Below are 17,454 nucleotides of genomic sequence, written 5' to 3'. Positions count from 1 at the left end.
CCATATTTGTGCACTTCTGCTGGATGCTTCTGAATATGGATGAAACAGAGTAGTATAAGCATAACCCACACTTCTAATTTTCTAAAAAGACCTGAGAGTGCAAGTAAGAGGAAAAAAGTCTTAGCTAAATCTTTCTTAGTTCCCTAATATTTGTTCCTTACATTTTTTTCCCATCTGTGGGAAAAAAAAGGTTTGGCAGCTGACTCTTTTTTTTTTGTAGGATCATTTTTCTAAGCTACTTCTTTCATCTGTGAAAACACATGAAAAGCAGGTGAAATTCTTAATTTTATTATTAAATCTGAGGGAACATAGGGCTGAGTTACTTGCTAAAGAGGGAAAATAGACGATTTTCAACCAGCTGAAGCGAGTCATCCGGTGGAGTTTTGTCGGCGGGTAAACGCGGCCCTCCGGGTACTGGCGCCATTCATCTGCAAATATGTCAGTACAAAAAATTCGCAAATTTTCCCTAAAGTTTCCAACTAACGCTAGCGTTAGCTTCTAGCTCGGTTGGCAAGGTGCTATTGAACGCTAAACAAGACATTTTTAGGCTACCAAAATGTTCCAATTAACTTTGATGAAGTAAAATCACAAAGTTAGAGGGTCAAAGTTTAAGATTCAAACAAAGTTCACGACTATTTTAATGTAGACAGGGCCCCGGATACACATTGCAAAGCCTCCGTTGTGATTGACAGATCAGTGTGTAGCCACGCCCCTGAAGCATGCCCTGCTTAATCGTCAATTTTAATAAAAACGTAACCATAATTTACTAAATAAACATCATGCTGTATTGAGCAAGACTTAAAAACTAATGATGAGGATGGCAAGAACAGGTAAATGCAGCAGTTTAAACAGCCAATGGGCCAGTGCAGACAAAATAAGCTAGCTGTCATTCAACAACTGTGTCATCTCTGGTATATTGTGGTATATTTTCAAAAGCTAGTCATTTCTCACCTGTTGACCAGGTGTTCTGTATTTTTATGCTGCTCTGTGACACCTGTGGCCAGATGCATAAAACTCTGTGAAGAATCAAAACTAAAACTGTGTATACGCACAAAGACAGAAATATGTATGCAGATGCATTCTTTTTGTCAGATTTATAAAGCCGCGTGTATGCCTGATGTAGTTTCATAAATGTTGTAGCTGGGGGCACGTGCACAAGCCTCATTTCCACACTCACAGGTAATTCATTTAGAAACGTAAACATATATCTTTACAGCAAACAAGCAGCACAATTTTATCGACTCTGTTGCATTGGCGAGGTTCAATTACAGCATCAGAGCAGCTATCATTACACATGGCTGTGGCTTTAAATCATCAACCTTGATGGGTACATTTGCCTAGTTAGTGCGGTTTGTTTGGGCTGGTGTGAAAGCTGTCAATCAGTGGCGGCTGTGGCTCAGGTGGTAGAGTCAACCCTCCTTTTGGAAATTCATACCAAGCCAGTCTACATAGGTATAGCCCTGGTCATGACATTCAGAGATCACCTGGGTCAAACCGGGAGCAATGCATAACAATTACATTAAGTTCTAGAAATGGGCGGGGCTTTACACGTCATATTTAGTGAACAGGACACCTACCGTCACATACTCCGTCTGTCCGTCTGTATACCACAAGAACGAATATGTTTTGTAGCTACTGGAATCCGTCGTTGTACAGTAGGGAGAGGTAAATAAAGCTTATTTTATGATTGTTTCGCAGTGATTACATTCTAAAGCAGAAAATAAATAACCAACACTTTTTAGATGATTTGTGCAGAGTGATTTCTCCTCCTCTGCATATTGCAGCAGCTGGAAAAGGAGGTTACTCTAGTATTGATTTTTGACTATTTTAAGACGAGGGGAGAACATTTAAAGTAAAGTTGTTCTTTGTTGATGGGATCACGACTTAAAAAAGACCAAATATGAATATAAAAGAAAAAATAGAGAGATTCACGCTACTGCAGCAGCCACACTAAACTGCAGGCTGGAGACTGGTGTCGAGAGGAGTTAGAGCGGCGCAGGGCTCAACGCTAACTTTTTAAAGTGGTTGTCGGCTTGGCAACCAGGCATCAGCTTTTGTTTGCCGGAATTGATAATACGGTTGCCATGTTTTAAATTGCCTATATTTGGAGCAATTAATTTCTTATGTTTTACACATTTTAATAATGAAACGATGAGATAATGAATTGCCAGAGATGGGTACTCGAGTCTGAGTGTCATACTTAAGTTGCACAAACAGCTGACTTCAGACTTGACTTGCGACTCGACCCAAAAGACTTCAGACTCGAGCTTCGAGACTCGTCAACAACCTGTTTTCATGCAATTATTGCTTTTTAAATCTAAATTTATTCATGTATTTCTATTTTCTTTTCTTGGCGCATATATGTTGGGGAAACGTATAACGAGCTTCATGTCCCCTGCCCTTTGCCATAATGTGCAACGTAACGCATGCGCTATGCCTTATGTGCGCGCACTCACATATAAAAAATGCATTGACGATTTGTGTCTTTTGTCATTAGTTTTGCTTTCAATAAATTCCTAAACAGTGGCAGTAAGCGAACAGCTACATGCAAGGTGTGCGGAACCAAGTTAAATGATGCATTTCACTTCATCAGGCATCTCAAAACGCACCCAGATAGGTCAGTCACTTGCTAATGTGAAAGAGACGTTACATTTTGCATATATCGTCACAGGTAACAAGCTAACCATCGCAAAGTGTTGTATGTTATGCTAGGAACAGGCAAATTGTATCTTTATAGTTAGTAGTTGCTGAGGCTCAGACATCCATGGTGCACAGGTGGCGGGACACACGGATCTATCTCCCCAGGAACAAACGCTGTGTCGGGTGGGCAAACTCATGTGACGCGTAATTGATCCCGTGGATGATTTGTAGGCTATTAAGTGAACAAGGTGTACCTGGTCCACCAAACACTGGGCCATCTTGACTGTCTTCATGCTGCACATATTTCTGTCACTGTAGTCCTATTTACTATGTCATTATTTCATCCATGCGTGGCGCAGCGGATCCGTGCACGCACTGTCACCTGCCGTGGAGACGCTGGCCTCACTAACCTCTCGTCCTCTGAGTTGGATCTCCCTCACGCTGGACTCCGTTTCACTGAGTGTACAAACACTTAGAAAATAAATGTAATTACATCAGTGAGTTTAAACTGCTTATTGTGCATAATTTGGACTGACACTGAGATGTATGGCGTTATATATGTGCCTCATTTCTGAGCGAGTAATTGTATGTTTTGAGCACAGAGAACTATATTTTGCAAGCACATTACATTGCATTTTGAACAGAAATTAACACTCGCAAAAGATAATTTAGTTTGAGTAAACAAAAACCTATTCCGTGCACAATAAATGTATTTGCTTCTGTATTTGTCTTTCAGGTAGACACTGCTGCGCTCCGGTCTCCCTCGCTTTCAACCTCTTCACGCTCAACTCTTGACACACTCGCTCAAATTTTCACAGCGTTACAAGTGTGCCACAAAACCAACCAATCGGAGAATCAAAGGTCAATTCTGATTGGCTGTTCGTCTCCAATTAGATGGTATTTAGATGGTAAATTAGATTAAGGCTAATTATTGCTAACTAAAATGCTAGTTAACATTAGTAATTAAACTTAAACAGCTAATGTAAGTCCAAACTGTCTGCGAGCTTCTCCTGTACTATACAATAATTCCTTTACTATCTACTTCTTTACTATAACGTCTGCTACGGAGCCATAACGTGAGACACAAGGTAATGGAGCCTTTTATACATTGTTGTGTTTCTTTAGAAATAAAAAATGGACAAATAAAGTCTTTAAACGCTTCAGATGTAATATTCGCTGTCAAAGTGACGTCAAAATGAATGGCAGTCAATGGAATGGAACGTCGGGTGATCGTTTGGTAGCATCAAAATGGCACCATAGGAGGTTTGAGTTCTGAAGCGAAGCTTACCACCTTGGACACAACACCTGCAGTGATTCCCCAGCAAGGGGCATCTCTGCTGTTGCTACTGGGTACTTGGAAAGATTGTGGAGCAGCTTAACTAATCAAAAATAATAATTGAAATTATGATTTATTTAAAACAATATATTAGCTATAACAGCTCAACACAGATGTTTAAACATATAGCGAAGTGAACAATGGTAGAAATAAATAGCTAAAAGTAGGCTGACTTAACAGTTCAAATGATTAGCTAAAAGTAATGGATGACTGTTGAAACATGAACCACACTTCTAGTAGTAGGCCTAGCTAGTAGAATTTCTGACCAAACCAACCTAAATGTTTACAGTTCAATTGCATGAAAATGTAAGAATATTCACTTTAATATGATAAATAGTGTGAACACATTGGGAATTGATAGGGCGGGGTATGGGAGTTAATATGACAGGGCTGCGGGGGAACCTCAGACCAGAAGGGTTGGAAACCACTGATCTACAGTATTTTATATTATTGACCTACTGGCATATTATAGACATGCCTTAACAGTTGTGTTAATCACAATACCGTTGTGTTGTTTGAATTACAATAACATATCTCCGTGTGTGACTAACGTCATCCTTCACAAGCAATCTAACGTCCAAGCATGGATAAAGTCTATGCATCCAACATGTAATCTGAACACACCTAAAATGTCACAATACAGCCACTTGTACGAAGTTTGTAATACTGGTTACATAGCTAGTTATCGTGTTTCATTAACCTTAATTCTGTTTGCCAAGGCTATATTTTATTGGCTTGCAAAGTAGCTAGCTATCCGTTGCTAACGCTAACGTTAGCTAATTTATGTCAAAAAGCAGTAGCTAACTAACGTTACTGCCAAGATGTGGTTTCATTTTAAGACAGTGCAAACACATGACAACACTTGACGAGTCTTACAACACCTCTCTGGTCTCCAGTGAAACCATATATTGGCAGTATTTAGCTAACGTTTCTGCTTTTTGAGATAAATTAGCTTTAGCAACGGATAGCTCCTTCGCAAGCTATTAGCTATATCAACAGAATTCAGGTTAATAAAACACGGTAATGTAACCAAAGTATTAAAAACTACTTAGCTACATGTGGCTATAGTGTGACAGGTCTACTGCTGTTCAGTCTCGCATTGCGAGACCTAATTTAGCTACAGTGCTGCAAGGCCTGTACAGATGACATGTCAGCTGCAGTGTGCTAAATTAGCTAGCTAGATTGCTTGTGAAGGATGAGTCAAACTAACGTTAGTCACACAAGGAGATATGAGTCAAACAAAACAACGGCATTATAGTACACACAAATATTAAGACATTTCTGTGATATAAGTCAAAAATACAAAATACTGACCGCAATGTGTCCAGTAACGTTAGTCGAACAGCTCCACTGTAGCCAGTATTTGCTGTATCAGTAATTCTGACCAACAGGTGTTGTCTGAAAAAGACTGTTCCTCCAAATTTTTGTTTCCTGCTACTTGCAATCTAATTGGAGACAAACAGCCAATCAGAATTGACCTTTAATTCTCTGATTGGTTGGTTTTGTGGCACACTAAAGGCTCTTTTACACTAGACGCATCCAAGGTGGCGCGCGCCCTCGTGACGTCAAAATGACATAATATCCGGCGCGCCCAATTTATGGTGCGTGAGCAGAGGTTGCGCACGGCTCTTTTTTTTTCAGCGGTGCGCGACAAAGCAGAAACGGGAGGCCTGAACGAGTTCGCCAACAACTGGCTCACAGTGACTGCAAGTCTCTCTTGTAAACTTACTACGTTAAGATGAGTTCTTTTATGGCGAATGAAAGGCTTGATCCGACGAAGTAGGTAATCGAATCAAATCGAAGCATTGACAGCAATGCTGCTGCCAGTTCTGCCATTGTTGTATCTTTTTCTTCTTCTTCTAGTCCGTATAAAGAGCAGTATGTAGCCTTTGCTCATTAGCGCCACCCCTGTTCAGGAGAAGACTGCAACTAGTGTTGCGAGCACCAGCGCGGGTGTAAATAGTCACGGCGATCCCATGACGTCACATTTGCAAGCACCAGCTGGGCTGCGTCTAGTGTATAAGAGCCTTAACGCTGAGAAAATTTGAGCAAGTGTGTCAAGAGTTGAGCACGCAGAGTGAAGAGGTTGAGAGCAAGGGAGACATGACCGGAGCGTAGCAGCGTCTACCTGCGAGCAGAGAAAGACATGCAAATACATTTATTGTGCATGGAATAGGTTTTTGTTTACTCAAACTAAATTAGTTTTTGCAAGTGTTCATTTCTGTTCAAAATGCAATGTAATGTGCTTGCAAAATATAGTTCTCTGTGCTCAAAACATACAATTACTCGCTCAGGAATGAGATACATATATAACGCCATAGAGAGGCATGTTGTTCTGTAACTGGTGTGGCGCTGCCACTATTCTCTTGATTTCAACTTCAACATTAGACATTTTTTGAGTGAAAGAGACGTTACATTTAGCATATATCATCACAGGTAACAAGCTAACCATCGCAAAGTGTTGTGCTAATGCTGGGAACGGGTAAATTGTATCTTTATAGTTGACCTGCTTTTTATACTGTCCTTGTGGTAGCTACAGGACATGCTTTGAATTCATAAGATTTAACAATACAGTGTTAGGGACAGATCAGATGGCCAAAGACTTGAGACTTGACTTGGACTCGTTGCAAAAGACTTGAGACTTGACTTGGACTCAAGCTCAAAGACTTGAGACTCGACTTGGACTTCCAAAAAATGACTTGTGAACATCTCTGTGGATTGCAATATATTTTCCCATCCCTCTCAAATAGGGGTGCAACAGATCACAAAACTCACAAAAAAGAGGGAAAGTTAAATGATTATTAAAAATGTAATAACAATAACTTTTAACAATTATTACTTCTTTCACCAGTGAATTGCTGTTAAAAGACAAAAACAGATGAGAAAAGGGTATTTTACAATAACTTTGAATGCACCACGAGGTTTACCAGTTTACCAGTAAAAGCAACATTTAGTCCCGTCTGTTTTGTTTTTCCGACAACAGCAGTGGCCAGTGCTAGTTTGTGTCTTTAGCGCAGACTGTTGTACGTCCCGCTGTTGGAATCCTCTAGAGTGAAATAGAGCTCAACAGTCCCGCCCACAGCGGGTTCCGGAAGTAAAAATACAATGCAATTTCTCCATTGACAATTGGAGTATAAGCCATAAATCATAACCATCGATGGTAGACTTAAAACCAGCATGCCAACATGACTAAGCGATTGTATATGCTCATATAGACGCCAAAGGTTCATGGGGCACCAACCTTGTTTTGAGATAAATGTCTTCTATTCGCGATGTCTTGGATAAGTACTTCATTACCCACAATCCTGAACAATCCCACAGTGATGTCTCTGATTGGTGGAACTCATGCTGGTGAGGAGGGGGGGTGTCAGTACCCGATCTGTGCTGCCTGCACGATCCATCATGCGCATGCGCAAGATGATAATCCTGTTTTACGAGGATTTACAACACTGCACGAATCATGATCTGTTCCACAAAGCTTACGTTAGTTTAGCTAACAGCTAATTCAGCTAAACGCTGGGAAAAGCAGGCTACAGCTGACGTAACAGCTGTTATATATTTTAATGGTTATTTTCAGGTTTTATTTTGAGGGTCTTTTAAAGTTATTACATGCTGTCTCAGCTAGCGGTTAGCCAAATTAGCTGTTAGCTAAACTAACATAGCTTCCTTTATTCAGTGGTGTGCGGTGGTTTATGGGATGAGTAGTTCCTTCGCACTGAAATGAAAATATTGTACCGTAGACTTTTTGGGGATTTTCTGTTAGTTTTTTCACTCTAAATGATATGTTGTATGCTTATGAGTCACGTACCGTCTGGTTAGCCTAAGGCATGGTCTAAAACTCTTTATATACGGATTTTTCCAGACGTCATAGGGAGAAATTAATGGCAAATGTACTTCCGGAACCCAAGGTCTCTCGGAAGAGGGGCGGGACTGTTGAGCTCTATACAGTCACACCTTAAGGTGTTTGGTATTTTAAGCCCCCAACGTCATCTTCCAGGCAGCGCTGCCTGGAAGGCACTAGGATTAGGCAATGGTTAGGGCACAAGGGGACTACTGGTGTGATTAAAACACTTAAAGTTAAGGTTGAAGTCGACGTTGGGGGCTTAAAACACCATCAAGCCACTTTACACCGTTCAGCTGTCAGCATTTTAACCGTGTTTAATCAAGTTACTACTGTAGCTAATAGTAGACTAACGTTACCTGCTGTGTAACATGTTATTAGTGTTTACTAGCGTGACATGCAGCAATGCTTCTGTTACCTTTAACGTCTGTTTCGCAGCTTCGGAGAGAAGCGCAGACATTTAAGTGGCACCGTAATGAGGCACCGAAATCAGCATTACTATTCCATCTGGTAAATAACGGGGACCGGTGTCATATTAGCACCGTATTTTAACATTTAACATGCTGTTGACGTGAACAGTAAATTGCGTTGCCTGTATCTTTTAACGGCAAACACGTGTGTGTGGAAAGCGGTCGCACAACAGCTGAAATGTTTTCTTTCTTCTTTTGAAATAAGATTTTGCATTTTGATTTTATATATTTAAAAATAAAACACACACACAAATATTGAACAGGTGGTTGCCAAAGGGGGCAACCAGAGGTCACGAAACGGTTGCTAATTGACTCAATATGGTTGCCAAGGGCAACCGGGCAATTACTGTCGAGCCCTGCGGCGGTAGCGAGAGAATTAAACAAGAAAAATGTTCATATGTTTACGTTCTAACACTGGGTTTTTACAGGCAGTTTTGCCTGTAAAACTCTGCTACCGTTCTGCAAAAGGCAGACTAGTGAACATCCGGGCACCCGCTGCCAGCAGACTGACAGAAATGAATTGAACTGCTCCGCGCTGCTGTTGTTGAAGCTGCCTGTGGAAATCCTAGTTTTATACAGTCTATGGTGAAAACTTAGCGTAAAGCACAGTGAGACAAAATGTATGCTGTTGTTTTTGCGGCGAACATAGGCGGCGACCTGTGACGACTGCCCCACTGTCATTTCCAACCAATCACATAATTTATCCCGGCCCGGCTGTTTGCGACCCAGGTCGTGTGCAATTCACACTGAAATCAACCTATTTTTACTCTGATCAAACCCACCTCCCTACCTGGGTCGCAAAGCCGAGTAGATCGAGGAGGGTTACCCCATTCAAACACACAGTCGACCTGGGTATAACAGAGTCATTGGTGTGAAAGGGGTATTGGATAAAAGCGTCAGCTAAATCAAATGTAATCAAACCCTGGTGCGGACTAAACAACCAGTCTGAGACCACATTAAAAGAAGGGTCTCAGTCCGCTTCCAAGTGTTTTTTGTTGTGTCAGAGCAAACAGACCAATCACAGTATTCTATGGTAATGGATATATGATTCTGTTAATTAAATCTAAACTTTAATTAAATCCGTCTGCAGATTGTTAAGTGGCAGCAATGCATAGAATAGTGGTTCCCAACCTTTTTGGTCTGAGGTACACCCACAGCCATGTCAAATGAACTTACATACCCCTTTATTCAGGGGCTGACTGGCCATCGGGAGGTTCGGAAGATTTCCTGAACGGCCGGTCCTCAGCCGTGACATGGGCTGGCTCTCACATCCACAGACAGAGCAAAACGGAGCTCTGACCCTCGGCCGGAAAACTTACATCCCTGAAGTTCAGTGAGACAACTCACGTTTAAAATGTTTATTATAACAGCAGAACAGTGGGCCTCATTCAGCAATATCTTCCTAAGTTTTCTCTTAAATATGTTCTTAAAGGAGAATTCCAGCCAATTTTTACGTTAATCTTGATCGCTATAGCTATGCGAGTACTTTCGATAGAAAAAAACCCGACCCGAATCAATGCAGGTAACACGGAGAAGCTGCAGCTACGTACTACAAGTGTCCCCTGAGCTAAAACGGCAGTGGTTGGGGCAAGTTTTAGAGTGCCTTTGTGCCTCTTACCAGACACAAAATACAATTAATATGTCTGTGCCACATGAACAGGGCCCTTACGTGTCAACAAGATGCGTTTTCAACTCAGACAGTGTTGAATTCACCTACCCTGGTCCCTGTCTCGATCCTGCCGGTAGCTTGCTTGCCCTGCTAGCTGATAGCCGTTAGCCGTTAGCTGCTAGATGCTGTCCGGTGAGTGTATTCAGACAGGCTTCTGTGATAATCATCCCAATAACAATCCACGGAGCGGCGGTGGTGTGGCTATGTCCTCCAGAGGACAGGTCATATCACGTCTTGAAGTTTATTCCCCCTAAAAAAAACAGTAGTGCGGTAGTAGCTGTTAGCTGCTAGCTGCCCTCCGGTGAGTGTGTACAGCCAGATAGCCGTTAGCTGCTAGCTGCCGTCCGGTGAGTGTATTCAGCCAGGCTTCGCCGCTCTGTGGATTGTTATTGGGATGATTATCACAGAAGCCTGGCTGTACACACTCACCGGAGGGCAGCCAGCAGCTAACGGCTAACGGCTATCTGGCTGTACACACTCACCGGAGGGCAGCTAGCAGCTAACGGCTATCTGGCTTTACACACTCACCGGAGGGCAGCTAGCAGCTAACAGCTACTACCGCACTACTGGTTTTTTTTTAGGGGGGGGGGAATAAACTTCAAGACGTGACATGACCTGTCCTCTGGAGGACATATCCACACCACCGCCGCTCCGTGGATTGTTATTGGGATGATTATCACAGAAGCCTGTCTGAATACACTCACCGGAGGGCAGCTAGTAGCTAACGGCTAACGGCTATCAGCTAGCAGGGCAAGCTAGCTACCGGCAGGATCGAGACAGGGACCAGGGTAGGTGAATTTAAACAATGTCTGAGTTGAAAACGCATCTTGTTGACACATAAGGGCCCTGTTCATGTGGCACAGACATATTAGTTGCATTTTGTGTCTGTTAAGAGGCACAAAGGCACTCTAAAACTTGCCCCGACAACTGCCGTTTTAGCTCAGGGGACGCTTGTACATGTAGCTGCAGCTTCTCCCTGTTACCTGCACTGATTCGGGTCGGGGTTTTTTCTATCGAAAGTACTCGCGTAGCTATAGCGATCAAGATTAACGTAAAAATTGGCCAGAATTCTCCTTTAAGAAAGTCCTTAAGAAAAGTCTACGTCGGATTCACAACAACAGAATTGTTCGCACCTGTGTTCTTAGGATTGATGAATCCCACGTCTTCTTAACTGAAAGCACGTGCCAGTTGTTCCTAATTAGCATAAGAAAACGCCCCGCAAAAGTGGGGTTTAAGAACACATTTCTTCGTAAGAACGGGTGGTGAATGAGGCCCATTGTGTTTGGTGGCCAGACTCCAACCTCATCACTCCCCACAGTATGGGTTTACATGAGATATTGGGGAGTGATGATAAAGTAGTTTCCCCCTGGCCAGAGCCTGTAGGTGGATGCTGGGGTGGTGGTGTGGCTAACAGTGGGCAGCGTTGACAAGGCAGAAATGGGGAAATTGTGAAGCTTAAATAGACCGCCAAATTGAGGGGGTGTGTTTGGTAAATGATCCGGGGAGTGAGGCATGTCACGTGTGTGTGTATGCAGTGTAGCTCAAGTTGGCTGCCTGAACTAGCTCGCAGGCGTCGCCCCATTTGTGATCACAGAGAAAACTTGCAAGAGACTTGCAGGAAACGAAAATGTGAAAAAGTTAAAAAGGTGGTGGAGATGAAAAAGAAATGGCCGGCGCTGAGAAGTTGAAGTTAAAAAGAAACAACAGTTAGAGCAAGATGCAGCAAAATGCGCACAATTAACCTCCGAAGTGGAAAGGCAGGACCAGGACGTAGCAAGAGGGACATGACTAATGAATAATGTGTGCATTATGTCAAAGCAGGTTTAAGAGGGAATAGTTAAGGTATTTATTATTATAACAATGCTTCCTAAACTTCTAAACTCATTAATATAGGCCTATAATTTAATTTATTGTATTTGTCTTTTATTTTGTTATTGTCTTTGCATGTTAATACAGTATGCAAAGTAAGTTTACTAGCCTATTATAATCATTAAAGTTTGTTATTGTTACTATTGTTATTAGTCAAGTCCAGTGACTACAGAGTAGGCACAGGGTGACAACAGTCATAGTGGTGATGAGACGGAGGATGAGGAGGAGGAGTATGGAGCAGCAACCGTGTGCAGTGTGCAGGGCTGGATAGGCAATTGTTTTATGAATAGAGTTCAAACATATGGAAAGAGTTGTATGATTATATTTTAATTTCTATAAAACAGAAATTAAGAGAAGATCCACTATTGCCTTTAATGTAATGGCCTGCTGAATTGAAGAAATCTGTGTTACTTTTCAATGGTTAGATACTGAACTTGTGTATCCTGTATTACATTGTTTTCTAACTTCACAATTGATTCTGAAGAAGGCAGTCCTCACCAGAGTTGTTGTTTTTCCTTTTGTACCATGCTCCATCCAGAGATTTCTCCTCTGCGTTCTTGTCTTCCTCGGCCAGCATCACCTCCTCTGAAACACAAATACCACACCTGAATTAAAAGTCATAATCTGGCCATATTTGTGTAAACATCAATTACAGCAACACTTTTTATTCAAATGTGTGTTTATTTGTTTCTGACCTGCTTTGCAGATCCACTCCAGGTACCCAGTTAACTCTCTCTCTATTTGCTGTTGTCTGCGGAGTTTCAGGAATTCTTGCCTCTTCTCCACCCGCTCTCGCTCCTTAGCAAACTCCCTGTAAAAACCACAAAGAAAACCACACACACACACACACACACACACACACACACACACACAGAAATGTTTGTTGGAAGCCAACACACAGACCCTGGAGCATTCTGCTGTTGACAGTTATACAGCAGAATGGCTTCCAGCAGGTAAGACAGACTCAGTGTCCTGTCATGTTGTGGAAAAGCTGAAGTCATCGTCAACAGCAGGATGCTCTCAGATGTTAAAAAACTTACAGCAACCATTTAGTTCAGAAATGACTATTAATTGTAACTGTGAGATAGACACAACATCAGTTCTGCCAACCATTTTCACTGGAAAGTAGCTAGATGTCGATGTAGATGATGTGACATGCTTGTTTGCATGACAACAGTGTGAGTGACATTATCACATAAGAATTTGCATATATATTTACATGATTGTTTCAGACAATGAAAGTAAACAAAATGGGTCAAACTACACTTATCTAACTCTAACTAGGTTGACTCTTGACAACAACCATGTTATGTCCTTTAGAACACAAGCGAAGGAGAATGGTTATTGGTACAGTCTAGTAGCCTGTAGGGTTATGAACTGCGTCTCCCTGGTTTGCATCATGAGACTTTTGTTTGTTGATACTTATCTAATTTAAGCAGGGAAGAAATGATTGTGTATTGTTTATTTATTGTGAGAAGATTTGATGTTATCCTTGCTATAGCCAATTCAATTATTTTTAAATAATATTACATTATTTTTGTTATATTACTCATTTGTTAAATAAGAACATTATATCATTTGCCACTGTATTGCTTTGGCAACATAAGGTTGTTAGTTAGTTAGTTAGTTAGTTGTTGTGTACTCACATTATCCCAAAATGTTTTCAACAATGTTTCACTTTTTTGATAATTGTTTTGTTGCCATTTTGGTCTTAAATTGATAGAACAGTCGTAGAGAGGAAAGATGGGAGAGAGATGGGGAAGACATGGAGCAAAGGGCCGCAGGACGGAATCGAAACCTAGACTGCTGCAGTAAGGACTGGACCTTGGTACATGGGGCGCTCCGCTAGGTGAGCCACCAGTTCGCCCCACAATGTTTACTTTTAATTTAATCATTGTAATTTTGTCATTTGGTTGCCTGTCAATGGCGTCATAACCTTCAACACGCTCGTAAGTTGTTTTTGGTATGATTGTTTTGACCACGGTTAACAGCGCTGGGCTAACCCACAATTAAATTTACAACGTAACTTTAGCTGTATGGGTAGTTAATAATCTAATGCGATTCCCTGAGGGAACAGACCGTATCAAACCCCAGATGCCAATCAAGCTGCAACAGCGGCCATCTGGACGTCTCTGTTCAGCCCAGTAGATGCCGCCCTCCACCCCAACCCCCACTGGTGAAGTAGATCTCCCAGGTTTTTTTCAGCACTGGGGGAAAAGGGGTTTGTTGTAACATTACTCCCCGCCACTGAAAAAAAACTGAGAGGTGCACTGACGTGAAATATATTGTGATATTATGGTTTAAGCTGCTCGCTAACCTGTCAGCTAATACCACAAATAGAATCTAAGTAATTATGTGGGAAAACTGCAGCTATTTCTTTAGAATGCCAGACGTGAATAAACATTTCTAAACGTAACGTAAAAAAAACTTCAATACTCGCTCGTAAACAGATACAATCGCAAATGGTGGTTAACAAAAATGACAACAACTCCCATGATCCAACACAACTTCACAACGTCAAGGTCCTTCTGTGCATCCATGGTTTCTATTGAGAGATCCCTAGCGGCAGAAAATTACATACTGTACATTTAAATGAGCTAGGAAATTAGATATGCGAGAAGTGAAACAAACGAGGTAGACAGACATAGAGACCAATAAAGAAAGACGGAGAGAGAGAAGAAGAGAGAGGAAGACAGACTATTGAAATAACAGAGCAAAGGATCTCAAGTCCACCCGTGCTGTTCAGTGATTGGTGTCTCCTACACAGCGGAGGGGAAAGCTCTATTCTGCATTGCAGTGGCTGTCTGCCTGCATTCCTGAGGGGCTGTGTGTGTGTGTGTGTGTGTGTGTGTGTGTGTGTGTGTGCGCGTGTGTGTGTGAATTAGATAATTACAAGCATTTACACACACAGTGCACATTTATTCTCCTCCATTCACACAAATTGCAGTAAAATATGCACATGTATAAAAATACACCCAGATTCTCCTCTAAATGCTGCTTTACTGCACTTCTGTTGGAAGCTGCATTATCATCATCAAACCAAAGCATTCAAAATATATTGCATATTCTTTTTATTATTATTGTGGGGTGTTGGACGTCAGAGTACGGGCTTATCTGCTAATGTAAGCTACCGACCGTTACCTTGAAACCATCCAGAAAATAGACGGTACTGTAGGGTGATTTAACGTCACCGCTCATTTTACACACAGTTTAACAACAAAACAAAACGCTGAGTGAACATTAATAGCTAAATTTTTCATGTTGGTTTTGAGCGGTATGCACCCCCACTGACCTGGAAAACGGTTTTAAATCAGTAACGTTACTACAGCGTGTCGGAGGAATACACACAGGCGAGTCAGAGGCAGAGGGGCCGTCACAGCAGCGTGGCTAACGTTAGCTTCTTGTCTCATCTGGGGTCTGATTAAATTGGGGTCTGGGTTATTTTCCAATAAACTGTAGCTGTCATATTTCACGGGTGTGAGTGCGGATTTCATGTCGCAGCTTTCGTTGCTGTTTATCACTTATTGAGTGAAGTAGTACTCGGCCTGTTGTTTATTTGGTTGCCATAACTTTGCGAGTGATGACATCCTGTCACTGTTCCAGTTGCTCTGCTCACCCTAGGGGGAGAGAGAGCGGATGACAGTTGCTTGAGTTCAGTAGAGCAGACGGCGCTACGAGTTTATGACTTTTCATAAACAGCTGAAGGAGTGGTGGTGCGCGGTGTACATAGCGGAAACCCTGTTGTGCGTCTGCCCTATTTCTGATACCATGGCGCTGGAAATTTTACCGTGGCGGACCGCCACTATGCTATCAACATAGAGGAAACACTGAAATCAAATATTTTTAACCACACAATAATAATAAATCATTTAAGTGAAGGTAAGATTTGACTTTCTTTTTAAAATGTACCTTTCCTTTCCGCTGCAAAGGACTCAGCCTACATGGGGTGCATGCTCTGACTGGGTGAGGTAGAGGTCGCCCCATGTACCTTTCCTATGATAAAACGAATGTTACTTGGGATATTATTCCACAAAGAACTTGCTCTGTAAATGAAAGGTTTTTTTCAGGTTATTGGATTTTGGTAAAGGTGCAATCATCTTCCCCTTACTGGCTCCTCTTGTTAAATAAGTGTGGATATCTGAACTGTAAGTTATGTTATCAAAAATAAATGATGGTGTCTGAGTTTGAATAACAGAGTGCAACAAAGTAATCACATTTGCTAATAGTCTTTTTTTCAACACTCAACCATTTAAGACGTGCATGCATTTTAACAACATTGGACCTAGAATTGCACGTCAGAACAAGTCTAACTGCTTTGTTTTGTGCTACTTGAAGTTTTCTAAGTAGGGTTTTTGAAGCAGATGACCAGATTACTGAGCAATAATCCAAGTGGTAGAAAACTAAAGAGCAAACAATTTGCCTTAGCAAAAAAGAGGGTAGAAATGGTGAGCATTTCCTTGTGAATGGCAACTGCTCTGCACATCTTAGAAACCATATAGTCAATGTGATCGGACCACGACAAGGCACTATCAAGCCGTAGTCCTACTTTATTTACTTGTTTTATAGATTGACCTGCAACTTCAAGATTCAGTTCAGGCCCATGTGCTAATTTATTTAGCACATTTTATTTATATTAATTATTTATAGAGTAAAATATCATGCAGACTCTTTTTGATGCATTAAGCAAAAGTTTGTTTGTTTAATGTTTGTTTAATGTTATCCAAGTACGATGTTGAGCTCGCTAGATAGAACCTGATTAAGATCAGAGCATGTGGATGCGGCATAATGGAGGGTAGAATCATCAGCATACATTGTCAAATTTGCTTGCCCAATTGCAAGTGGCAGATCATTGGTAAAAATTGCAAAAAGAAGAGTCCCAAGGCAACTCTACGGTGGCCCTGAAGTGCAACTCACAACAGCAAATAGCAAAACGCAACAGCAAATCATAAAACACAACAGCAAATATGAAAACACGACAGCAAATATGAAAACACAACAGCAAATAGGAAAACACTTCAACAAATCATAAAACACAACGGCAAATAGGAAAACACGACAGCAAATAGGAAAACACAACAGCAAACATGAAAACACGACAGCAAACAGGAAAACACGACAGCAAACATGAAAACACGACAGCAAACAGGAAAACACGACAGCAAATATGAAAACACGACAGCAAACATGAAAACACGACAGCAAATAGGGAAACACGACAGCAAATAGGAAAACACGACAGCAAATATGAAAACACGACAGCAAATAGGAAAACACGACAGCAAATATGAAAACACGACAGCAAATATGAAAACACAACAGCAAATAGGAAAACAAAACAGCATTAACTTCTACCGGAAAAGGTAGGGCCTATCTAGCAGAGGACGGAGCCTCCTGATTGGACTGATCTTTCCAAAAGTAGGCGTAGTCGTGTTTTCCTATTTGCTGTCGTGTTTTCCTATTTGCCGTTGTGTTTTCCGATTTGCTGTCGTGTTTTCATATTTGCTGTCGTGTTTTCCTATTTGCCGTTGTGTTTTCCTATTTGCCGTTGTGTTTTATGATTTGCTGTTGCGTTTTTCTATTTGCTGTTGTGATTTGCACTTCAGGGCCACCGTACAACTCCCCTGTGGAA

The 17,454-nt window shown here is 41.5% G+C and overlaps 1 protein-coding gene across 1 annotated transcript in view; it reads right to left on the bottom strand.

The window, feature by feature from the left end:
* Positions 1–17,454, bottom strand: part of cacna1ba (calcium channel, voltage-dependent, N type, alpha 1B subunit, a) — a 178,858-nt gene that overhangs the window by 108,424 nt on the left and 52,980 nt on the right. Inside the window, 2 exon segments of the mRNA XM_078249618.1 lie at positions 12,324–12,410; positions 12,521–12,636. Of these exon segments, the coding sequence (XP_078105744.1) occupies positions 12,324–12,410; positions 12,521–12,636 (203 nt within the window).

Source organism: Sander vitreus, chromosome 5 (genome assembly GCF_031162955.1).
Source record: "Sander vitreus isolate 19-12246 chromosome 5, sanVit1, whole genome shotgun sequence".
Lineage (NCBI taxonomy): Eukaryota > Metazoa > Chordata > Actinopteri > Perciformes > Percidae > Sander > Sander vitreus.
This window is presented reverse-complemented; position numbering and strand designations above follow the sequence as displayed.